The 23,241-nt window shown below is 68.5% G+C and overlaps 6 protein-coding genes across 8 annotated transcripts; 2 read left to right on the top strand and 4 right to left on the bottom strand.

The window, feature by feature from the left end:
- Positions 1-461: 461 nt before the first annotated feature.
- Positions 462-3,043, bottom strand: LOC147600665 (uncharacterized). 2 transcript variants are annotated; one of them, XM_086749760.1, is made up of 8 exons: positions 2,671-3,043; positions 2,487-2,589; positions 2,224-2,402; positions 1,354-1,445; positions 1,213-1,263; positions 875-1,107; positions 734-800; positions 462-648 (listed from the first exon to the last, which is right to left on the bottom strand). In XM_086749760.1, the coding sequence occupies exons 1-8, from the start codon at positions 2,702-2,704 to the stop codon at positions 571-573; spliced, it is 837 nt and encodes a 278-aa protein (XP_086605886.1). In that variant the 5' UTR covers positions 2,705-3,043; the 3' UTR covers positions 462-570. The 2 variants fall into 2 exon arrangements, with proteins under 2 accessions (XP_086605886.1, XP_086605887.1); XM_086749761.1 differs by having other exon boundaries at positions 1,030-1,107.
- Positions 3,044-3,188: 145 nt separating this feature from the next.
- On the bottom strand, positions 3,189-5,642 carry SDHAF2 (succinate dehydrogenase complex assembly factor 2). Its single transcript, XM_086749772.1, has 4 exons — positions 5,562-5,642; positions 4,071-4,294; positions 3,608-3,717; positions 3,189-3,459 (listed from the first exon to the last, which is right to left on the bottom strand). Exons 1-4 carry the CDS (start codon positions 5,574-5,576, stop codon positions 3,329-3,331), a joined length of 480 nt encoding a protein of 159 aa, XP_086605898.1. The 5' UTR covers positions 5,577-5,642; the 3' UTR covers positions 3,189-3,328.
- A 49-nt stretch (positions 5,643-5,691) lies between these two features.
- Positions 5,692-13,783, top strand: CPSF7 (cleavage and polyadenylation specific factor 7). Of its 2 annotated transcripts, none has more exons than XM_086749745.1 (10): positions 5,692-5,710; positions 6,345-6,463; positions 9,755-9,973; positions 10,130-10,233; positions 10,490-10,635; positions 12,159-12,567; positions 12,666-12,784; positions 12,875-13,043; positions 13,191-13,364; positions 13,477-13,783. In XM_086749745.1, the coding sequence occupies exons 2-9, from the start codon at positions 6,410-6,412 to the stop codon at positions 13,357-13,359; spliced, it is 1,389 nt and encodes a 462-aa protein (XP_086605871.1). In that variant the 5' UTR covers positions 5,692-5,710; positions 6,345-6,409; the 3' UTR covers positions 13,360-13,364; positions 13,477-13,783. The 2 variants fall into 2 exon arrangements, with proteins under 2 accessions (XP_086605871.1, XP_086605872.1); XM_086749746.1 differs by lacking the exon at positions 5,692-5,710 and adding an exon at positions 5,734-5,750.
- A 1,456-nt stretch (positions 13,784-15,239) lies between these two features.
- On the bottom strand, positions 15,240-16,723 carry TMEM216 (transmembrane protein 216). The gene is made up of 5 exons (XM_086749756.1): positions 16,334-16,723; positions 16,114-16,215; positions 15,929-16,021; positions 15,637-15,838; positions 15,240-15,541 (listed from the first exon to the last, which is right to left on the bottom strand). The coding sequence occupies exons 1-5, from the start codon at positions 16,344-16,346 to the stop codon at positions 15,526-15,528; spliced, it is 426 nt and encodes a 141-aa protein (XP_086605882.1). The 5' UTR covers positions 16,347-16,723; the 3' UTR covers positions 15,240-15,525.
- A 124-nt stretch (positions 16,724-16,847) lies between these two features.
- Positions 16,848-19,396, bottom strand: TMEM138 (transmembrane protein 138). Its single transcript, XM_086749770.1, has 5 exons — positions 19,321-19,396; positions 18,211-18,446; positions 17,959-18,130; positions 17,187-17,262; positions 16,848-17,101 (listed from the first exon to the last, which is right to left on the bottom strand). Exons 2-5 carry the CDS (start codon positions 18,336-18,338, stop codon positions 16,989-16,991), a joined length of 489 nt encoding a protein of 162 aa, XP_086605896.1. The 5' UTR covers positions 18,339-18,446; positions 19,321-19,396; the 3' UTR covers positions 16,848-16,988.
- A 59-nt stretch (positions 19,397-19,455) lies between these two features.
- On the top strand, positions 19,456-22,479 carry CYB561A3 (cytochrome b561 family member A3). The gene is made up of 6 exons (XM_086749763.1): positions 19,456-19,558; positions 21,091-21,296; positions 21,374-21,582; positions 21,664-21,818; positions 22,029-22,185; positions 22,308-22,479. Exons 2-6 carry the CDS (start codon positions 21,113-21,115, stop codon positions 22,329-22,331), a joined length of 729 nt encoding a protein of 242 aa, XP_086605889.1. The 5' UTR covers positions 19,456-19,558; positions 21,091-21,112; the 3' UTR covers positions 22,332-22,479.
- Positions 22,480-23,241: the final 762 nt, after the last annotated feature.

The following is a 23,241-nucleotide window of genomic DNA, read 5'->3' as shown; positions in this document are numbered from 1 at the left end:
ACAGCGACCCCCTCCCCGCCCCACCAAACCTGGCTGCACGCCCCATAGCCAAGACCCCAAGTGACCCCCCCCCCCCCCGGGCCGCCCGTGATTCCCCCCCCGCCATGCCCACCCTGCTGGGTGCTGGGGGGCAGGTTGGGGGTCTCCCTCTTCCTCCTCCTCCTCCTCCTCCTCCTCCCAGCCCTGCCCCTGCCTTTCCCCCGCCGCAAATCAGCTGTGTCATCCCAAAACTGGAGCTGGAAAACTGGGCTCGTACAGCCCTCCAGCGGCTGCTGGCCAGGCGGCAACCCACACACCCATCCCCAAAAAAAAAACCCAAAAAACAAAAAAAAAAAAATTCTGCCAGCTTTTGGGGTGCAGGCAGCCCCCAAAATGAGAGCTGGGGGCAGCCGCAGCCCCTCCACGGGGGGAGCGAGGGTGACAATGACATTGTGCTGAGGAAGATTTATTTTGGGGTTTTATTTCTCTGTGGGACTGGGGGGTCTCCCAAAGAACGGGGAGCTGGGACCCCCGGGGCGCAGCGACACTACCTCGGGGGGGCCCAGGCCGGGGGGTGACCGCCGGTGTCCCTCAGCTTGGCGGCGCTGAAGCCGCTGGGGCGTTGGGGCCGGAGTTTGGCCGTTGAGGCCGGACGCCGCCAACACCAGGCTGGAAAAATCCGGGAGGGGTGAGGCTGGACCCCCACTCTGAGGCAATGAGCCCCCCCGCTTTCTCAGGGTCACCCCAAACTCACCTGGCGTGGCGGGGGGCAGCGTTGGGCAGGGGGGGACATACTGGCTGTGATCGAACCCCGACGGCTCCTGGGGGGCGGAGGTGGGTTGGGTACGCGGTTCGGGGGAGACGGGGATGGGGACGGGGTCACGCCTGCACCCACCTTCCTGCCGGCACCCTGTGGGGTCCCTCGGGGCGCCTGCAGCCCCCGGGAGACGAGTGGGACGGGGTGGCCCACCACGGGCAAGCGCTGCGTGGGGACAAGGAGTGAGGACGGGGGGGAGGGGACGCGGGGGACGGGGACGGGGTCCCGCTCACCGTTACGCCCCGGCAGCCCGGCACCTCCCGGTCGAACCGGTTGCCTCTCCCGGAACCCGCCGGCAGCGTCCCGCCAACCTGCCGGAGCACGGAGACGTGGCGGTTGGGACACGCGTGTCCCCCCGCCCCAGCCCTTCCTGACAAGCGGGGGTCTCGCCTCGTCGCCCCCTCGCCCCCGCTTACGTGGCTGCGCGCAGAGGGCAGGTAATTCGTCGAGGCGACGCCAGCGCCGAGCTGTGGGAGAGGAAAAAAGCGTCCGGTGGGGTGCAGGGGGGGGGAGGCTGGCCGGGGGGGGGCAGGGGATCTCGCGGGGTAGGGGCTCACGGGCAGGGCTGGCAGGACGCTGTCTGTTTTTGGGGCGGCCCAGGCGAAGCCCGACTGCTCCTTGATGCCAAAGGTCGTCTTCTGCAGGACGCCTGTGGGGAGCAGACGGGGAAATGGGGGAGCTCCCCTGTCCCCAGCCCTGTTCCCAGCCAGCTGCTCTGTTACGCCGTTATTTGGTGTCACCGTGCTGAGTACGCCCTGTCCCCCTGCCTTTGGGGGTGGGCGGGGATAGGTGACGCGGAGCAGGGGGCCTCCAACACCCCCAAAACCTCCTGGGGTGGAGCTGGAGCCGAGACCCACCGATATCCCCAAATCCCCTGGAGATGGACCCCAGGACCACCGATATCCCAAAATCCCCTGGAGGTGGACCCCAGGACCACCCATATCCCAAAATCCCCTGGAGGTGGACCCCAGGACCACCGATATCCCAAAATCCCCTGGAGGTGGACCCCGGGACCACCGATATCCCAAAATCCCCTGGAGGTGGACCCCGGGACCACCGATATCCCAAAATCCCCTGAAGGTGGACCCCGGGACCACCGATATCCCAGAATCCGTGGAGGTGGACCCCGGGACCACCGATATCCCAAAATCCCCTGGAGATGGACCCCGGGACCACTGATATCCCAAAATCCCCTGAAGGTGGACCCCGGGACCACCGATATCCCAAAATCTCCTGGAGGTGGACCCCGGGACCACCGATATCCCAAAATCTCCTGGAGGTGGACCCCAGGACCACCGATACCCCAAAATCCCCTGGAGATGGAGCTGGCCCTGGGACCACTGACACCCTAAGACCTCCTAGGGGATGGAGCTGGTCCCAGGACCACCAACACCCTAAAACGTCCACCGACACCCCCAAAACCATACCCGGCTGGGCAGAATTGGTGCCCCGGAGCCGCCGCATGTGCTGGGGACCGGCCACCCCGGCAGCGAGGCAGGAACGGGAGCCGCTCCCCGGCTGCTGGACCCGCCGGGGCAGGAGGCTCCGGCTCTCGGGGGGCACGAAGTCCTCGGCGGTGGTGGATGTGGCGGTGTCCTGGCTCTGGCTGCGGCGAGAAGCCAGCGTGGCTGTGACAGAGGGACCCCAAAACTTGCCCCCATCCCCTCCCCCCCAGAGCGGGGGTACCTACCCCTCCGCTGCGCCGCGCAGGCAGAGCAGGTCGGGGACGGTCAAGTGGTTGTTGGACACGTAGCCGGTGCGGTAGCCGAGGCGGGGACAGGAACGCGGCTGGCCTGGGCGACAGCAGGAAGAGGGGGTTCAGCCCTGGGAATGAGCCTCCCCCAAATTCGGGGAAGCCTTCGGGACCCCCCTACCGTGGGCCGCCACGCTCGTGGCGTAGAAATCCATCAGGTCAGCATTTCCGCCGGTGCGCGGCTTCGCTGAGGGGCGAAGGGTGCCCACCGCCGCAGCGGGACAGCCCTGCGAGGGGGGACAAACGGACAGGGAGACAGCATGGCACGGCTGGCGGGGGCGGCCGCGGAACGTCCCGTGGCCGCGGAACGTCCCCCACAAGTTGGGATGGCGACGCCGTCTCCCGGTAACCGGCGCGGTGATGCACGGTGACACGACTGTCACCGCTGCCTGGGTGACCCGGCTGGGACACCCCGCAGAGGACAGCGGGGAGCAGGACGCCCCGTGGAGGGGGCCACGGCCCCCCCAGGTGTGGGGCCACCTCGCTGGGCCCCCCAGAAAAAGGGGTTTCAAAGGGAGAGGTGACAACGGTGAGCTGGGATTGCCGTCGCCTCCCCCTGGGCACCCGCGTCCGGCGGGCCAAACGCGGAGCCCTGCGCCCACAACGCGGCGGGAGGGAGGCAGCGGGAGCCGACGCGGCTAGCAGCCACGGTTTTATTCATCGCGAGAGTCCCGGAGAGCCGCCGCCGCCGGGGGAGAGCCACAGGGAGGGCGGCAGCGGCGTTTCCGCGGGCCCCATGCCCCGGCAGGGGACGGGGAGGGGGGAGAGCAGCCCCCTTTTTAGCGGGGTGGCTCAAACAGGTACTCCAGGTCCGGCTGCCGCAGCCTCTGCTCCTTCTTCTTGTTCTTGGCAAACTCCTTCAGCATGGCCATCACGTCGTTCTCGAATTCGGCCGGGGCGGGCTTCGCTTCTGCGGGAAAACCAGAAAAGATCGGCTCCGGCCCGGCCCGAAGCGCCCGGCACCGCGCTCGCCCCACCGAGCGCGGCACCCACGGCCCTGAGCGACGGCCAGCGCCCCGGCGTCGGAGCGGGCGGGGAACGGGGCGGCTGCACCCTACCCGTGGCCCAGTAGTAAATGTCCCAGTCGTTGCTGGGCTCGTTGATGAGGCGGTCGTAGAGGTTCAGCTGCCGCTCGCTCATGCGGTTCAGGTTCTGCTTCGCAAAGAGGCTGGAGAGAGGACGCAGGAGGATGAGCGCAGGATGACCGGAGGAAGAGCGGGGCCGGGACGCCGCTCCCAACCTCCACGCGATGCCGGAAAACACGGAGGAGCTGGCTCTGAAGCCATCTGCCTTCAGCCCAGGTCTGCTCTCCACGACTTCAGTCCCGAAACCGGACTGGCCTTGCCTCGTCCGTACGCCCCAGAAACGACACACGTCCTTCCCAAAGGATTTCGGCTCGGCCGCCAGCCAGGAGCTTTCCAGAGCTCCGGGGGATGAATTGTCAGGGCGCTGGGGGACAGGGACAGAGCAGGCTGGGCGCCCCGAGAAGCCGGGAGGGAGGAGGCGCCCGCCGCCCCTCACCTGAGCAGGATGCAGTTCTCCAGCATCCCCCGCTTTCGGCTCTCGTACAGCAGCCGGGCTCTCTTGGTCTCCAGCGGCTCGTCGGGACGCTCCTGCCAGGGGGGCAATGGGATCTCCAGCAGATCCTTCCCCGAATCCGTCGGGGAGTCGCCGCGGTAGCCGCGCTGCAGGCACAGCGGCCCCAAAACGCGGCAGCGCAGAGCCCGCCCGGGCAGGGAGCGGAGCTGGGAAAGGGACACGGAGAGCGCGGGGACGTCAGGCCCGGCTGCCCCGGCTGGGGCGGGGGGGAGATCCCCTGCACGCACACGGCCCCCCCAGACCCTGCTGGCTACGAAGCCCCATCCCACACCACCCTCAGACCCTGCTGTCCCCCCAAACCCCCCATCCCATAACTCCCTCCCCATCCTGTAACCCCCCCCAGGCCCCGCTGTCCCTAATTTCACCCCCCCGTAATCCCCCCCAGTGCCCCCGATCGCACAGCCCCTCTCGGGCCCTGCTGCCCTCAATCCCCCCATCCCACACCCCCTCCAGGCCCTGCTGCCCTTGGCCCCACATCCCACAGCCCCCCCCCCATAATCCCCCCAGACCCTGCTGCCCCCCATCCCACAGCCTCCCGGGGCCCTGCTGCCCCCAAACCCCCCATAACCCCCCCCCAGACCCTGCTGCACCCCATCCCATGGCCCCCCCGGGCCCTGATGCCCCCAAACCCCCCATCCCAAACCCCCCCCCCGCCCCCTGCTGCCCCCAAACCCCCCATAACCCCCACCCAGACCCTGCTGTCCCCCATCCCGGGCCCTCCTGACCCAAACCCCCCATAACCCCCCCCCCAAGACCCTGCTGCCCCCCATCCCACAGCCTCCCGGGGCTCTGCTGCCCCCAAACCCCCCATAATCCCCCCCCAGACCCTGCTGCACCCCATCCCATGCCCCCCCCCGGGCCCTGCTGCCCCCAAACCCCCCATAACCCCCCCCAGATCCTGCTGCCCCCCATCCCACACCCCCCCGGCCCTGCTGCCCCCAAACCCCCCATAACCCCCCCCCCAGACCCTGCTGCACCCCATTCATGGCCCCCCCGGGCCCTGATGCCCCCAAACCCCCCATCCCAAACCCCCCCCCCCGGCCCCTGCTGCCCCCAAACCCCCCATAACCCCCCCCCAGACCCTGCTGCACCCCATTCATGGCCCCCCCGGGCCCTGATGCCCCCAAAATCCCCATCCCAAACCCCCCCCCGGCCCCTGCTGCCCCCAAACCCCCCATAACTCCCCCCCAGACCCTGCTGCCCCCCATCCCACACTCCCCCGGCCCTGCTGCCCCCAAACCCCCCATAACCCCCCCCAGACCCTGCTGCCCCCCATCCCACACCCCCCCCGGGCCCTGCTGCCCCCCAGACCGCCCTCGACCCCCCACCTCCCAGGCCCCTGCCCCCTCCCCACAGGCTCCCCGTGCCCCCCAGCCCCATTTTCCCCCCGTTCTCCCCAGTCCAACCCCTCACCCCGACCGCCGCCATAGCCCCGACTCTACGGTGCCCGGGGGAAGTTGGGGGGGGGCCGGAACGCAACCGGAGCGGGAGGGTGACCGGAAAGGGCGTGGCCCCCAAACCGGAAGGGGCGTGGCGTGAGCGCGGCGGCGCTGGAGGTGGCGGTGAGCACGGTTGGCGCGCGCGCTCGGGGCCTGTTTGGCGGTAACCGGTCGGGGGGGGGGGGGGCCGCGACCCGCACCCCCCTCCCCCTCCCCGTCCCTTCATCCCCCCCCCGCCCCGCATCCCCGGGCCCCGCCGCTCGGCAGGGACCGGTCGGGACGCCATGGCGGTCGCGCCCCCGGCGGGGCGGGGGGGCGGGGGAGGAAAGCTCTGGGGCGGGGGGCGGCGGCAGCGGCCTTGCCCCGGAGTGGGAGGGGGTGGTGGGGTCCGTGTCCCCCCCCCCCCACCGGACACGTCGCCGCTGGGGAGGGGCTGCCCGGTGCGGGGGTCACCGTGGGGAGGGGGGCGCGGTCCCAATGGGTTTGGGTCTGGGGGGGGGTGTGGCCCTCGGGGTGGGGGGGTGTGGTTGCCCCCCGAGGGGGGGGTTGTTGCCCCCCAGGGCTGGGGGAAATGGGGCTACGTCGCCCCCAGGGTTGGCTTTTGGCAAGGGGGGGGCTTGTCGCAGGCCCCAGAGGGGCTGGGCTGGGGGCCCTGCAGGGAAGTGGGGGGCAGAGGGGAGTGGGGGGGGACGACACACGCGCAGTGGGTCCCCAGCGCCTCGCTGACCCCCTTCCCTCCCCCTTGGCCCGGCTGCAGCGCACCTTCCGTCTTCCCGCTTCGCCCCGGTCCCAGCCCGGGCTCCTGCTCCCGTCTCTGGAAATATGTCCGAGGGAGTGGATCTGATCGATATCTACGCCGACGAGGAGTTCAACCAGGTGAGCGGCGCCGCGGCCGGGCGCGAGCCCGGGGGAGCGCGTCCCCCTTTTCTGGGGGAGAGCAGCGTAACCGGCGCCGGCCCGCTCGTCGGCGAGGCGACGGAACGGTCGGCGTGGACGTAGCCACCGAGCGGAGGCAGAGGAAGCGACCGGTGTGCCCGGGAAAAGCTGGTACCCGCGCCGGAGAATCCCTGTGGGATCCCGTTCCTAAATCCCGGTGGCTGCTGCCTCAAGCTGGGAAGAAAGGGCTTTTCTGCGGGATTCACCGGAGATTCAACAAAATGTTTGGGAGGGGGAGGCGGAGTTTGGACCAGAACGTTTTCCAGCGATGAGCCGGGATCGGAGGGAATGATAAATCCGCAGTGGAAGAGGGACCGCCAGGGAAGTGCACGGTGAGGGGACCCGGAGCGCCGAGCCCACGGGACCGCGACGGCGGGGAGTCGCTGCGGTGGGAGAGGTGCCCGTGTACCCCCTCGCCTTCTCCCAGGGAGAAATGACGGAGAAGCAGGGGGGTGCGTCGCTGGTGGGGCGGCGGATTTTGGAGTTTGGCGGCGCGGGAGAGCGGGTGTGGACGCAGAAGTTAAAAAAATTTAAAAACCGCCGTGGAAAATTGGTCCGTGCTGGAGAGCGAGTCGTGCGAACTGGAAGCGAAACACGCGGAGGAAGGAACGGCCGTGAGCTGAGAGGAGCCGAGGGCGAGAAACCTTTTTGTTCTGACGAGGTGGGAGATTATCCGGTGGGAATACGCCGTTGGCTAGCGGCGCGAGCTGCCTCGGAGCCGAGGGGACTGCGAGGTGCTTTCCAGCCGCCCGGGAAGAAGCCGGAGTTCTCCGCCGAGAGCAGTCGCCTCGGAGAAGGGCGGGATCCACGCTGGCTCCGGCATCGCCAAAATAACGGGAATTCCACTGGAGAGGTGAGTTGCAAAGGGAACGGCTGCGCTGCGGGCACCCCAACACCCTCCAGCTCTGACACAAGGCTTCCTGCGTCCTTCCTGAAAAAATCCCGGGATAAACCTGATTCCTCCTGCGTTAAACGATCTCGTACTCTGCTGGGACCAAATGGAACTGCTCTGGAGCAGGAACGGCCTCCGTTTGTACATTTTCACGCAATTCACGTTTAACGGAATCGCGGAAGCAGTTGGACTCGGATTTGGGAGCCGGATGGCGGCGGGAATACGGATGGAAGGTGCGGATTAAGAAAAACACGCGGAGGTCGCTGGGCCGGAGTTTAGAAGCACGCGGAATAACCAGGAAACTTAATTGACGGCGATTTGTCGGAACGCCGAAGGGAAGTGGTGACGGCGGACGTGGTATCTACGGTGTGGTGTGGTCCCGGTCAACTCTTGGGAAAATTTGGGAGTAAAGAAGTGAAGCAGCGCGGAGAGGAGGACGGAGGAAGCCGAGCGGGAAACGCCGTGGAACCGTTTCACTGGAGGGTTTGGGGGCCGGGACACAGAAGATGTTCGTCACGGCCGAGTAGCCGGAGGCTTCTCAAAGTTGGAAGCGCTTATCGAGGCTGCCGACTCCGGCGTCTCGCTGGCCTCGGGCTGCGCGGCGGCGGCGGGAAGAAACCCGGAGCTACTCCGCGCGCGGTGCCGCGAGCGCTTGGGCCGTGAGTGTTTCCGCCCCATCTTCCCTTCGGGCTGTAAGTTTTTAAAGCGGAGCGTCGAAAATGGAACGGACGCGAAGGATCCCAAGCTGAGGCATCCCCTCAGTAGCACAGCTGAGGGCTTCCTGGCCATTTCTCTGGTTTCTGAAACTTCCCGGCGGAAATATTCCAGCCTTGGGCCGTGTCCAAAGGAGCCTGGAGGGGGTAGGAGCGTGGGAGGCGGATTAAACCAACAGTTGAGCTGTTTTGAGAACGCGCGCAAAAAATACCGCTCCCTGGTGAAATTCCCGGCACCTTTTTATCGGCTCCGCAGCTGAAACGGCCAGCTGCCAAAGTTACGGCTGGCCTTAGACGTGGGTGTTGCCATCAAGAAGCCTCTCTGGGGGAAAACGGTTGGATTTTGATATTTCCGCCACGCCGTGCGCTGAGCGCCCTTCCCCGTCTCCCCGCTGAGCTCGCGACGGGCCGCGTCGTACGCCGTAGGAGATTCCACCGCCTGGCGCTCTCTCTTGAAGAAGATACTGTCCCACCTGCCTTTGAAGTCCCGGAATTAAAAATCCCGGAGCGGAACCTTTGGGTTTTTTTTTTTTTTTTTTTGCGCCGCACGGAACCGATGCGTTGTTCCCGTGGGACAGACGCTCGCGTAGTAATTTGTAGCGTGAAGCGATGCTCGGCGCGCGCCAAATCCGGGCGAGCAATTAGTCGGAAGCTCCGTGGTAAACGCAGCGCTGGCTCTACGCTTGAAATTAAATTTAACCTGGAAGAGAGCGGGATCGGGAAGGCGGATCTGGGCCGCTCGAGTTCGCAGCTCGGAAGCGTCCTCGGCGGCTGGTCCGTGCCGCCGAAGGGAGGGAACTTTTTGGGAAGCGCGTGCCTGCCCAGGAGCGAGCGGCTCGTCCGCCGAGGGCGTGCGGTTTCCCACCGCTGGAGTCCCGCCCTCGCGTGCTTACGAAAGGTTGAGCAGCTTCCTCGTTGCCTCAGAGAACGGCGAGTTGCGTCTTGCCCCGTCGCTCGGGCCAGCGGACGTCCCAGCGAGCCAGGCCTGCGCTCGCGCGGGGCGTGTGCTGGGGCTCGGCGGAGGGAAAAGCTGAAGGCTGGTGGTTGAAGCCGGGGGGGTGGAAAATGAAGCCGGCGCCGGCTGGCTGCGGGGTGAAGCCTCCTTGGCTCCGCTTCCCGGAGCGTTCCTCTCTTTTTTTCCACCTCCTCACGTGTCAAAACGCTCTTTAGGGCACCGGTAATCGCCCGTGCTGGGGGAAAGGAGGCGTTGATGCCGTCGTCGTGGGGGATCTGTTTGCTGTGGCTTCGTCCGTGGCCACGATTCGCCCAAGACAAAGTGGTTTGGGCGCGAAACCTTCGGGCTCGGCTCGTGCCGCCTCGGAAGAGCTCGGTGAATCGGGACAGCTGGTTTGCAAGCCGTGAAGGGGGGGCTTCCTGACCTCCGGCGTCGTTCAGCCGCAGCCCTCTGAGGCCGCCTGCGGCCGAGCGGTGCCGTGAGATGACTTTTAAGCATCTCCCGTGGCGGTTGGCTTGTGCCGCGGGGGTGCTGGGGGGCTTCCAGCGGGACGGGGCCGTCCTGCAGAGCCCCATTTCGGCTCGTAACGGCCCCCAGGTCCCTCTCCGAGCGGCGGTTTCGCCCCCGGGGTCTCCTCTTTGCTGAGGCGCCGGCGGTTTCTCCCCTCGCAGGACTCTGAGTTCAGTAATGCTGATCAGATGGATCTGTATGACGACGTGTTAGCGGCCAGCTCGCAGCCCCCCGAAAGCCGCACCGGCAGCTCGGAGCCGCCCCCGGAGATCCGTCAGGAGCCGTCTCCCAAACCCAACAGCAAGGCTCCCGCCATCCTGTACACGTACAGCGGGCTGCGCAACAAGAGAGCCGCCGTCTACGTGGGCAGCTTCTCCTGGGTGAGCGGGATCGCTGCCGAGGGGGTCTCCCGTGGCGCGTACGCGGATGGGGGGGGGTCCTCCAGCCTGAGGGGCCGCAGGGCTCTCTGGGGGGTGCGCCGTGGCCCTGCGGGGGGCTGAGTGAGCTGACGCCGGCCTCTTCTCTCCTCTCCTCAGTGGACGACTGACCAGCAGCTGATCCAGACCATCCGCTCGGTTGGCGTCTACGACGTGGTGGAGCTGAAATTCGCAGAGAACCGAGCCAATGGCCAGTCGAAAGGGTGAGAGCCGCGGGGGGACGGGGGGAGCCAGCCCCTCGCGGCCACACCTTTGTGCTGGGGGGAGTCAGGGGGCAGCCGGTGCTTTTTCCTGGCTGGCAGAGGTGATGCCCAGCCCCGCTGGAGCTGGGGGTGGGAAAACGGAGCCTCCAAGAGCGCGGAAAAGGGAGGAGGGGATGCGTAACTCCAGGCTGCCGTCCCAGTCCCGTACTGGGAGGGGGGTGAACTGCTGGGGGCTGACCCCTGGGCTTTCCTGCAGGTACGCAGAGGTGGTGGTCGCCTCCGAAAACTCGGTCCACAAACTCCTGGAGCTCCTACCCGGCAAAATCCTCAACGGAGACAAGGTGGAGGTGAGGCTGGCGACCCGGCAGAACCTGTCGCAGTTCGAGGCGCAGGCTCGCAAACGTGAGTTGAGGCGAAGGCACGCCGCGGGTCGTTGCCAGGAGGGGGGGGACGGGACCTCGGCGCCGCGCGGCTGCTCCCGTGGGCCCCGCAGGGCTGTCAGGGCGAACCCACCCAGGCCTCGGGGTTGGGGGGAACGCTGCCAGGAGTCTCTGGGGGTTGTTTCCTGTTGCTGCCGAGTCTGATTAGATCCTGACCCGAGTCTTTATGATCCCCTTTTAGGTGCTCGCACCCTGCGAAGATCCCTCGTAGCCTCCTCCTCCTCCTCTCCAAACTGAATGGGCTTAAGCTCTTCAGCCTATCAACATAGCTAAGACCCTCCATATCTCTTAGTAGCTCTTCTCTGGATCTCCTCCAGAATTTGTCCATCCCTGCGGAGGTAAGGTGCCCAACACTGGACGCAATATTCCAGCTGGGGCCCGGCCGTGGGTTTTCTACGATGGCGATAGGTGCTCCTCGCCTCACTCCGCAGCGATGTGACGCCCCCGGCCCCGCGCCGGAGGGGGGGGGCGCTCCTTGGCAGGAGCGCGTACGAGGAGGTCTTGGCCGGCTGCGGTCCTTGTAGATCCCGTTTCACACAAGGAAAGCCCTTCTTTCTAAACGCCCTTGGCCGAGTCGCAGCGGGATAGCTGCGACCTTCCCACCCTCCCTTCAGCTCCAGTCCCCCGCGGTTGATCCCGCTGCTTGGCAGCGCCCCGCGCCGTCGCACCGCGTCCCGACCTGCCCTCGCGTTTCGGTGGAGCAGGGCGCGTTCCCTTCTCCCACCCCTCGCCCCGCCGGGCACGGGGAGGCTGAGTTTCGGCCCGTCCCCGGGGGCCTTGCTGTCAGTGTGGCTGAGCTCAACGTGAACGGTGAGCCGGCGTGCCAACGGCGGGCGCTCCGCTCGTCGGAGCGGCAGGGCCTGGCGGGGAGCCGTGGCTCCCCTGAGGGCCTCGGGTGGTGTCCTCCGTCGTACCTCTCCTGTCTCATCCTCTTTGGACGCAGCGAGGGTTCCTGTCCCTCTCTTCAGGGGCAGACGGGCACCGGGTTTTCCTTCCTCCTGGCAGCTCCGTAGCCGTCGGCACTTGGGTTCTGTCCCCTCGTGTTCCTCCACGCTCAGGCCTTTCTGAACCTGTCTGCAGATCGCGGGCTCTCGGCGTCGTTTGACCTCTTTGGGGATTCGGGACCCGGCGGTCTCTCCGCTGGGGACCTCTCGCCGTGTTCTTGGGGCTTTTCGCTTCTGTCCCTGTCACGCGCTTGCTCGGCGGCTTCCGCAGAGCCTCGCTGGCCCGGAGCGAGCGTCCCCGGGGCGCCGTGCGGGCAGCCGGCGTCTCGCCGCGGAGCCGGTTCCCTCTTGGAGGCACGTGGAAGCGGAGGCTACGTCTGGCTGGCTGGATCTTTCTCTGGGCACCTCGAGCTCTCCTGAGGACTGTCCTCGCGCCGGTCGCCGTGGGTGGGGAGGAAGAGGAGGAGGAGGAGGAGGAGATCTCCGAGACCCGGAGGCCCTCCGGCCGCGCCTCATGGCTCTTTTCCCGTACCCCTCGCAGGTGTGCCGCCGCGGGCCCACTCGCGGGACTCCATGGACTCGGTGGACGGCCGCGCCACGCCGACGGAGAACGCCTTGCCGCCCGCCCGCGTGGAGAAACCCCCCTCCGTCCTGCCTTTTTTCAACCGCCCCCCCGCCGCCCTGCCCCTCATGGGGCTGCCCCCGCCGCCGATGCCGCCCCCGCCGCCCCTCTCCTCCGGCTTCGGCGTCCCCCCGCCCCCTCCCGGCATCCACTACCAGCATCTCATGCCCCCGCCGCCTCGACTGCCCCCCCACCTGGCTGTGCCACCCCCGGGGGCTGTCCCCCCAGCCCTGCACCTCAACCCCGCCTTCTTCCCCCCACCCAACGCGGCCCTGGGTCCTCCGCCGGACACCTACGGCAAGGCCATGGCCCCCTACAACCACAGCAGGTGAGACGGGGCGGAGGTGGGGGGGCTGCATCCCCCTAAATTCGGGGCGAGGTGGGGCGGGGGGGCGACACTGATTGCCGTGCGTGCCTCCTGCGCAGCCGGGAGCTCGGCCCGCCGCCTCCCGCCGTGAGCGAAGTGGAGTTTGAGGAGATCATGAACAGGAACCGGGCGATCTCCAGCAGCGCCATTTCCAAGGCCGTCTCCGGCGCCAGCGCAGGTAACGGGGCGCCCGCCTCCCCCCCTCCTCGTCCCGTTCCCGGCGGCGCCGCTGCGTCCCTCAGCCCCGTTCCCCCTTTTTTTTCCCCAGGCGATTACAGCGACGCCATCGAGACCCTCCTGACGGCCATCGCCGTCATCAAGCAGTCCCGCGTGGCCAACGACGAGCGCTGCCGCGTCCTCCTCTCGTCCCTCAAAGATTGTCTGCACGGCATCGAAGCCAAGTCCTACAGCACGGGCGGCAGCAGCAGCTCCTCCAGGTACCCACGGCGACGGGGCGGCTTCGTCGCACCCCGTTTTGGGGCTTTGCTCGGCCTCTCGGTCGCCATCCCGGTGAGATCCTCCCTGGAAGCGACCGAAAGTTGTGGGGGTTTTTTTTTTTTTTTTTTTTTCCTTCTTCTTCGCAGGAAAAGACACCGATCTCGGGAGCGCTCTCCCAGCCGGTCCCGCGAGAGCAGCCGGCGACACCGGGACCTGCTCCACAGCGACGATCGGCACGAGGACTATTTCCAGGAACGGAACCGGGAGCACGAGCGACACCGGGACAGGGACAGAGAGAGGGACCGGCACCACTGAGACGGGTGAGCCGGTGCCGGAACGCTGCCGCGACGTCGGATTGGGGGGGGGGGGTTCCCCTCGAGGGGGAAGGGCGCTCGGCGCGGCTCTGACCGCTCCTCTCGTCTCTCCCGGCAGGAATTTGGCAGTAAGTGGTTTTTAATGGACTCGTATCTCCTCACCTCGACCAGGACGACGTGACCCAGGCCGCTCCGCCCCGCCCCCTCGGCCCCTTTCCCCCAGCTCTCTCCGGCCGCCCCAGGAAAGCCGCGCCGCGCGCCGGCGGGACTCCCGCCGCGACACCTCGTGGCCTTGGGGCCTCGGCCCCTCGCCCGCGCTCGCCGCTACTGCCGCTTCCCCGCGAGAGGCGGGGAGCCGGGGAACGCCCGGGCCGCCCTGCTCCGCTCCGTGGACGCTCGGACCCAAAGAGAAATGGTGCTTTTTTTATTTTTAATTTTTTTTTTTTTTTGTGGAGGGAGGATTTTGAGCCGTTTCCCGGGGTTGCGCGTGGAGCGCGGGGGCTTGGAGGCGCGCGGCTCCCGACCCCGCGCCTGGGTTCGCTGGAAGCGGCGCGGCGTCTTCCGCCGCGTACCATCCTCTCGCCTCGTTTGGGGAACGCTCCTGTCCCCGTCGCCCCGGCGTTCCCGGCACGGGCTCGCTTTCCCCCCTCGCCCTCTGCCTGGGAGCAGCGTCCTGGGGAGGCGGGGGCTTGGAGCTGGCCCGGGGGTCTCCCCCTTCCCTCTGCCCTGGCGTTGCCACCTCGGCGCTCGCCTCCCAAAACGGCGGAGCCCTGCGCCGAGCCGGCCTCTCCCGGAAGCACTTTCCTTGTTTTAGAGGAAGCGGAGGAGGCAGAGCGCGGCGGGGCGGGCTGCGATTTCCCCCACCCCGGTCCAGCTTCTTTCGGGGACCCCCTGTCCCCCACGGGCGCTGGGGGGGGGCTCTCCCTTTCCCAGCTGTGCCCCCCCCCCCCCCCCGCCAGGCTGCCTTTTCCCAACAGGTTGCGGTGATTCCGTGCGCGGCTGCGTCACGCGGGGCGAGTGCTGGGGACGCGGACGGGGGGGTTCTGTGCGCTGTGCGGAGCGGCGGGCGGGCGGGTGGGACCCCCCACCCCTCCGGGCTGCGGGACCCCCCCACGGGTCCCTCCGGCAGGAGCGGGAGAGCCCGGGAGGGTCGGGGTGAGCTGAGGAGACGCAGGGTGACTTCCAGGGCGGCGGCGCCCTCTGAACTGTTGCGGGACGGGAGAAACCCGGCTCCGGAGATCTTTTTAGGTTGAAATGACACCCAAAAAAAAAAAACAACACTTTAAAAAAAAAAAAAAGAAAAAAACCAACCCATTTTGTAAAGTACCATGAGCTGCCGGCTTAGCGGGCGAGTGCCGGGGGGAGCGCTCGGTGGGAGAGTTCTGTTTGTTTGTTTTTTTTTTTTTACTTAACGACACAAATTTTTAGTTTTCTTTCCGAATAGCGAGGGGGGGGAAAAAAAGTGCAGAGCGAAACCCCTGTCAACCACCCAGCGAGGCGCTGCCCCTCCTGCTCGCAGTGACTAGATTCGTTTGTCTTTCTGATAGGTTGGAAATTGTGTAATAAACTTGATGACGTTGTCGATCTTTTATACGGCGCTGTGGGGCTCTTCTGTCGCCCTTGCCTCCCCGCGGCGGTTTTTAGGTAGCGAGGCGGGGTGGGAGCGTTTTCAGGCCGCTGCGTGGGAGGAAAGGGCAGAGTTTCGGGACCGCGAGTGCCTCTCTGCCTGCTTTTCCTCACCCTCGCCGTCCTGCGATGCTTCAGGGGGGGCTCCTGCACCCCCCAAGTCGGCTCAGGGCAGCGGCGCAGCGCTGGAAGCTCCCGAGCGCTTCGTGCCCGGCCGCTGCCCCGGGCGGGGAAGCCGTGTGCGTAGGCAGCGGGTAGAAATAAATATTTATTGGAAAATAGTGAATTATTCTGAGAAGGCGGTAGAAACAAAAAACCAAAAATAATAATTCTCCGTACCTCGAAGGGATCCGCGTGCCGCAAGCCCCGGGGGCCGCGGGTTTAGGCGGCACGCCCCGGCAAAGCCGAAAGCAGGCAGGGCGGAGGCGCCTTCCCCTGCCCCGTCCGGTGCGGCGGGCTGGGAGCCGGAGCCGGCGCTGCGGCCGTGGGCTCCTCGCGTAGCCGTGCCTCTCTCTGCTGCCCGGTCCTTCGGCGCGGGGTCTCAGTACGAATCCGCGCTGCGAAGAAAGAAGAAAGGCGGCGACGCGTCAGCGCCGGACCGACCCGGCAATTCGGCGTCGCCCAGCTTTTCCCCGCACGGCGCGGCCGATACCTGGAGAAAGAAACCAGCGCGAGGACGCCCAGCAGCAGCTCCGCGGCGTAGAAGAGCAGGAGGATGGCGCTGAGGACGGCTTCCAGGCGCAGGGCGTAGGTCTGCAGCAGCAGGTAATAGGTCGCCATCACGGCCGCCGGCACCGTCAGGGCCAGGCCCATGGAGAGCGGCACTTTCCGCCGGCACAGGTTGCCCTTGGACCCTGAGGGGGACGAGGTTTGGGACGGGGGACGAGGTTTGGGGGGCTCTGGGGTCACCCCGGGGTGACGCGGCTACCCCCCCCGGAACTCACCGAAAAAGATGCGAGTGGCCTCAACGCCGAGGTAGAGGAAGAGCAGCGTGGCGTCCAGCGCCAGGTTGGCGAAGGGGTAGGGCAGCAGCAGCGCTGCGGGGACAGCCACCGCCGCCCTCAGGGCCTGCACCCGCGGCCAGGGGGCACGGCGGGGAGGGCTGCCGGCCCGGGGAGGGGGTGCTCACCCTTGTAGAGGAAGATGAAGGCCTCCAGGAGGAAGTAGGTCGCGCTGTACCAGCCGTTGAGGAACAGCAGGATCTGCAGCGGCGCCGAGGAGCGCTGGCGGCCTGAGGGTGCAAAACGGGCCCTGGGTGGCGCGGAGCGGTGCCCCCCGCTCCCCCCACCGAACCCCGCTGCCACCCCGGGCCCCGCGGTCGTTCCCCCCCCGCGCCCGCCGTAACTCACGCCTGGGCGCCATCTTCCATCTCCATGGCAACCGCCGCCCTCCCCTGCCGCGAGCGCCTTGGCGGGAAAGGCGGCCGGCCGCTCTGCCCGCCCTCTCGATGGTTCAGGAGGACTAAAGCCGCCGAGCCGCGGGTTCGAGTCCCGCCACCGGCTGAGGGAGGCAACGGGGCGGGGTGGGCGCCGAGAACCGGTTGCCCTCCGGTTCTGCCTCCGTTCCTACGTCGGGCCGAGCGCCGAGAGGTGAAAACAGCCCCGTTGCGCGGCTGCAAGCGCAGCGCTGAGCCGGGGTAAGGCTGCCAGGATAGCAGCCGCCGTCACCGGCAGGAAGGGAAGAGCCGGGGCGGGCCCGGGGCACGCAAACGCTCTGGAAAACGCAGCCGATTTATTTCTTTACCGTTTACAAAAACACTCAAGTCCCAACAGGGGCTGCGACGCAGTGACGGACCCTCCCGCCGCACAGCCAGGACGCACCGCGAGCCTCCCACCGACTCCCCGTGCCGGCGTCGGCGGAAGGGCTGCTTCCCGGGAGGAAGAGGAGGAAGGCGGCTGAGCTGGAGCCGTCCCAAACGGGGCACGTGAGGCGCGGAGCGACGGCGGAGGCCGCCGGAGAACCGAGGGGAGAGGCGGTGGGTCGCACAGAGCCCGAGGTGAGCCATCAGCCGCGGAAATGGGCAAATTCCTTGCGGAGCCAGAGCGAGTCTTGGTAGAAGAGCGGGTCGCCCAGGTGCACCGCCGTCCTCTTGTAGAAGTAACAGTAGAGCACGGCCGCTGCGGGAGGGAGGGGGGTGAGGGTGGGCCCCCGCAGGCTCCCCAAAAGGGGTAGGAGCCCGCCAGGGACCCTGCGAGCCCTTACCCAGCCGCTGGAAAACAAAAAGGGTCTGCAGGCCTTCGGTCCACACGAAGCGGTTGGAGTCTCGCCACCGCAGGTTCTGAGGGAGGGAGACAGAGAGGAGCCAGGAATAACCCGCGCGTTCGTTTGGGAGCAGCCCCCCACCCCAAAAGTTAAGCAGCTCAGGGGATTTAGGCAGCGAGCCGGGACCTATTCTAGCTTCAGACCTCAGATCTCCGCAAATCCCCGTCAATCCCCTGGCAGGATGGCGCGGGCAGCACCGGCGCGGCTGGGGCAGGGGACGGGAGGGAGTTGAGACGAGGGAGAGAAGGGGGAGACGCTGCCTGGCCAAAACCAGGACCCCTGCCAGCCCTCGGTGACGCCTGGCGCCGGCGGGGAGGGGGCTGCCCCCCCGGGCTCCGGGCGCTGGCGTTTGCTGGGGATTAATCCCAGGTAAATCAGGAGGCGCTGTCACAGACTTCAGCGGGGATTACTCCAGCGTGGGCTTCCGTGCCGGCGCAGAGCTGGAGCTGCTGGGGCTTCCCCCGGGGGAAAGAGGATTTTCGGGCAGGTCACGGCCTTTAGGGAAGGGGCCGGGACGGGGCAGCTCCCAGCCTGATGTAGGGAACGGCAGGGGGACACGGAATTGTCCCCTGCGGCGGCAGATCGCGACCTTCCTCCGGAGGGAGAGGGACTGAAGGGAGCAGGGGGTGGCGGCCAGCGAGGCAAGCGAAGCGCTGGCCGTGCTGCCCGCCCCCGGGGAGAAGCCGGCAGCCCCGAGCCCGCCCCGCTTTACCATAACCCAAACGTGGAAGGAGATGCTGAGCGCCAGGTAGGCCGCCGACAGCAGGATGGTCCCCTTGAACTTGTGGAAGAGGAGGTTGACCAACCCGGCCTGGAAAACGAAGGTGTTGAAGAACATGAGGAAGATGATGATGACGTTGAAGAGAATAGCGATGTCCTGGATGCTGCGGGAGGAGAGAAAAAGGGGTGAGATCCCAGCCCTCCTGCCCCACCGTGCTGCCGGCCGCGCCCGCCCGGCGCTCACATGAAGAGGACGAGCTGGACGGCCGGGGCAGTGCGGAGCAGCTCCGAGAAGGAGTTGACGAAGAGGTCGTAAAAAAGCAGGAGGAACTGCAGGAACAGCACCAGGCTGTAGTTGCTGGTCTGGAGCATCTTCCTTCCCCGGCGTCGGGAGCCTTCAGCCCCGGCATCCCCAGCGGCAGAACCAGCTCATGGCGGGGAGCTGAGGGGCTCAGCGCCGCCTCTCGCCGCAAGCGGGACCTGGAGGGGGAGCGGAGGTTTCGGTTGGCAAGGTGGGGTGCACCCCGCTGTGCCCAAAGGAAGGTCAAACCATCAGCAGCCCCCAGTTCCCAGCACGTCGCCGCGGAGCCGTGCTGGGCTCTCGCAAATAAGTTGTCTCCCCTCTCTTCCCGCCGCAGCGGTTCAGCTTCGGTCTCTCCCTCCCGCCCCGCACCCTCAGAGCCGCCCCGATTTGGGGCAGCAGAAATTCAGGGGCGAACGCGTCCAGGGAGCGGCGTCCGGGCAGGTTATTCGCGTCTCTCACGCCAGACGCGAGCCGGGCGAGGGCTCGGCGGGCAGGTTCGGGCAGGCCCCCGCTCGCCACCGCGCTCCTTCGCCCCACCCCAGGGCCCCGCGCCCCGCCTGGGACGCGGCGAGGGTTGGGGACACGGCAGAGCCCCTCCTGCCCTCGCTGCCAGCCAGCCTGGGAAGGAGGGAAGTGACACGGAGGGGAGGTGAGGTGGTGCTCGGTGGGGTGGGGGGCGGCCAGGAGAATTTAGGGGGGGTCTGCGCTGAGGGCTGCCTTGTCCAAAATGGAGCCACAGGGCTGGATGTGATGGGGGGGGAGGGGAAGGGGGCAGCTCCCCGCACCCCCAGGCCTCACGCTACCCCCACCCCGCTTCTCGCAGCCCCCACGCAGATGCCCCGAGCCCGCGTGGCCCCCGGGTCCCCTCTTGTCCCCCCCCTCCCCACCAGCCCCTCCGCTCCCCGCCCCCCCAATCCCTAGGCCATGCCCCGCCGTGAGCAGCCGCCCTGCCCCCGTCCCCGTCCCCCTCCGGTACACAGGCGATCCCCGGGGTCCGGTGATCCCCGCCGCTTCCCACCCTCCGCAACCGGGCAGCGGCCGAGCGCTGACCTGCGGCCGCCATCTTCCGTCTCCACGGCAACGGCCGCAGCCGCCGGGGCGGGAGGGAGGAGAAGGCGGAAGTGCGTCACTGGAGGACTCGCCCCTGTGGGGGGCGCTCTGGCCGCCGCTCTCGCTGGCCGCGGGCCCTAAGGCGGCTCGGGCGGGAGCTACCACCGAGGCGAGCGGCCAGAGCGGCGCCGTCCAAGGTGGAGGCGGCCGGAGAAGCCCACGGGGTGGCGGGGCTGAGGTACGGCCCCGGCAACCGGACCGAGCCTGGCGTCCCCGGGGCTGGGGGAGCTGTAGGGCCGGCTCCGTGTTGCCGGGGCCGGGAGGAGCCGCGGGGCCGGGCCCCGTGTACCCAGGCCCGGGGAAGCCGTGGGGCCGGGCCCTGTGTTCCCGGTGTTGTGGGAGCCGTGGGGCCAGGCCCCGTGTCACCGGCTGTGGGGGAGCCGTGGGGCCAGGCCCCGTGTCACCGGCTGTGGGGGAGCCGTGGGGCCAGGCCCCGTGTCACCGGCTGTGGGGGAGCCGTGGGGCCAGGCCCCGTGTCACCGGCTCTGGGGGAGCCGTGGGGCCAGGCCCCGTGTCACCGGCTGTGGGGGAGCCGTGGGGCCAGGCCCCGTGTCACCGGCTCTGGGGGAGCCGTGGGGCCAGGCCCCGTGTCACCGGCTGTGGGGGAGCCGTGGGGCCAGGCCCCGTGTCACCGGCTGTGGGGGAGCCGTGGGGCCAGGCCCCGTGTCACCGGCTCTGGGGGAGCCGTGGGGCCTGGCCCCGTGTCACCAGCTCTGGGGGAGCCGTGGGGTCCAGACCGCGCTTCTCAGGGCTTCGTGGGATCCGTGGGGCCCAGGCCTGCGGGAGCCGTGGGGCCGCTCAGCGCTGCGGCGAGCGTTGCAAGGTCTCAGAGCGAGTGGGCGGCTGAGCTGATGATCCCCGTGCTGCGGCGGGGCCGCGTCCCACCCACCTCCCGCCTCACGGTCCCGTGGGGCGGCTGATCTGGAGGGGACAGGGCGGTGCCCCGCCTCGAGAGGAGATATTTATATCTGTTTCTGGAGGCAGATGCAAATTGGCAGGCAAATAAACGCAGCGCCGCTCCTGCCAGTCACCTGCTCCGGCCCCGTGGGCTGAAGGCAGCACCCGGGCAGGGCTGCGAGGGTTGTTGCCCACGGCTCCCCGTGACCCCCGTGGGGCGAGAGGTGTCGCGGAGCGGGTGGGGAGGGAGCGGGGGCGCTGGGACTGCCAGAGTTTGGCTCGGGGGGTTATGGCGATGCCTCCTCGGACCCAGCCGGAGTGAAGTTTGCGGGGGCAGAAGGTGCTGGGGGGAGTTTGAGGGGAGCGCAGTGGGAGTCGGGGCTGGGGTGCAGGTTTAGGGGTGCTGGGGGATGGAAAGAGTAGGCGTGTGCGAGAGGGAGGGAGGGGACTGGGTCAGTGGGGACAAGGCAGAGGGCTGCGGTGTGTGTGGGGGGCCTGTGAGGGGGGTGCAGGGTTCCGGGAGACACCCAGCTCCCCTGCGAGGCCCTGGCTGCTGTCCCCTGGGTGCAGCGCTGGGGTTCAGTGCGGTGGGCTGCTGCCCGGGGACCTGGCTCTGCGGGGGGGCCGCTTCCCCGTCCCCGGCTTGGCCGGTTCCAGCCCCTGGCATCCTTCCCTGGCCAGGCGGCAGCCGGTCCAGAGCCGCCCCTCCTCGGGGTGCCTGGTTCCCCTTTCGCTCTGGCTCCTCCCCGGGGGTGTCCGCAGGCAGGGCAGAGAGCGGCCGGAGGCTGAGCGGGCGCCTCGCCTCTTCCCCAGGTGCCGCCATCCCTTCGCGGAGATGTTGGATGCGCCCTTCCCGCCTTTCTGCGTCCTGCTGGGCGGCCTGGGCTTCGCCTGCGTGGCTTTCGTCGGCGCCTGGTGCCAGCGCTGGCGCGGCGGCTTCGCCTGGGACGGCAGCGCCCGGATGTTCAACTGGCACCCGGTGCTGATGGTGACGGGCATGGTGGTGCTCTACGGCGCAGGTGAGCGCGGCGCGGGTGAGCGCGGCACGCGGCGCGGCTCCCGCCTGACCCTTTGCCCTCCCACCCCCCCTCGACAGCGGCTTTGGTGTATCGCTTGCCCCCCGCCTGGAGGGGCCCCAAGCTCCCCTGGAAGGTGCTGCACGGTGCCCTGGCGCTGGCGGCGTTCGTCCTGGCCGTGCTGGGGCTGGTGGCCGTCTTTCGTTTCCACGACCGCCACGGGACGCCCAACATGTACTCGCTGCACAGCTGGCTGGGGCTGGCCACCGTGCTGCTCTTCTCCTGCCAGGTGGGTGCCGTCCCGGCCCCCCCACACCCCGCGCCGTGACCCCCACCCCGTATCCCTCGCCCTCACCTTCTCTCCCCGCAGTGGCTGGCTGGCTTCGGCGCCTTCCTGCTGCCCTGGGCTCCCGCCTGGCTCCGCGCCCTCTACAAACCCGTCCACGTCTTCTTCGGCTCCACCATCCTCATGCTGGCGGTGGCCTCCTGCGTGTCGGGCATCAACGAGAAGCTCTTCTTCAGCCTGTGAGCATCGCGGCGGGCGCGGGGAAGGAGGCCGCCGGGGAGGTTTGGGCTCTCGTCTCTCGGCGCCAGAAGCGGCGCTGAGCGAAACCGAGCGCGGGGGCGGCGAGGGGAGGCGAGCGATTCCCCCGCTTCGGGCGCGCGGTTGCCCCGCGGGTTTCGGGGGAAGGCTGGGCGCATCCGGGAAAGCTCTCGGCCTCTTTTTCTCCCAAGGAAGAACGGGACGACGGAGTACAAGCGCCTGCCTGCCGAGGCCGTCTTCGCCAACACGCTGGGGCTCCTCATCCTCCTTTTTGGGGTGCTGGTGCTGGGCGCCCTGGCCAGGCCGAGCTGGAAGCGCCCCGACGCCGACTCCCTGGACTCCTGCCAGGTACCGGGGTGGTTTTGGGGAGCCAAACTGGGGGACCTGCCTCCCACCACGGCCCCGGCTGGCCCGTCCCCATGGTGGGGAGGGGGCTGCGGGCGGTGGGCTCACCCCTGCTCTCCCCGCAGCCCCTGCTCACCGCCGAGCGCTGACGCCTGCGTGGCGGCCGCCGTCTCTCCCCGCCGTCCCGGGGCAGCCAGCCCCACGTTTTCCGACCCCGGCGCTCCGCTGCCTGCCGCGCTCTCGGCCCGTCGCCTTCTCCTGGCCGGCGGCTCCCGCTGCCCGCGCCGGAGGGACGGGTTTGAGCCGCCTTACGGCAGAGGCGTCACCGCGGTGAGGACGTCTCTTTGCCTCTCTCGTGGCCCGGCGTTGGCCTCCTGCCCGCCGCGGGATGGGGGCTGCCGCAGCGCGACGCTCCCGCCTGCGTCCTCGGTCCTCCGCTTGCCAGTTCCCGCCGGGCCCAGCCGGCCTCTTGCGCCTGGACCTCGCTCCGTGCCAAACTGGAAGCCCTCCCCGGACCCCCCAGTGCCTCAACGCAGCGGCCGGAGCTTGGCGCAGCCTCCTCGGGTCGGAAGCCGCCGGAGGAGCGACTGCCGTGCCTGGCAGCGCTGTCGCCCCCCGCCCTGGGTCCGTGTCCTGCGGAGGGGGACCCTCGCGTCGTGCCTTGCCCCTTGTCGGGCTGCCTGTGCCTCTCCCGCGGGTGCTGGTGGTGGGAGCAGCCCCCCGGGGCTGCCGCGGGTACGTAATAAACCGCTGGCTTCCGCAGCGCTCCCGTACCCGCATCCCTGGGGACGAGGGGGTCCCGGGAGCCGGGGCGGGACGGGGGCGGTGCCTGGGGACCCCATCGCGGTGCCGGCTGAACCCCGCCGTGCTGCCTGGGGGCCGTGTCCCCTCTCCAGCCAGCCCCCCTGCTCACCCCACGCCCTTACCCCAAATTGGGGCCGCCCTGTGCTGCAGGGCGGGCTCTGCCCCGTCCCCCCCCGTTCTTTTTTTGGCCTTCCGAGCCCCGTGCCCAGAGCCATGTGAGCCCTGCGGTTTCCCCTCCCGACACCCGGCGCGGAG

Source organism: Chlamydotis macqueenii, chromosome 5 (assembly GCF_036417535.1).
Source record: "Chlamydotis macqueenii isolate bChlMac1 chromosome 5, bChlMac1.mat, whole genome shotgun sequence".
In the NCBI taxonomy this organism is placed as follows: Eukaryota; Metazoa; Chordata; class Aves; order Otidiformes; family Otididae; genus Chlamydotis; species Chlamydotis macqueenii.
Note: the sequence above shows the minus strand (reverse complement) of the source record. Positions and strands in the feature narration are given on the sequence as shown.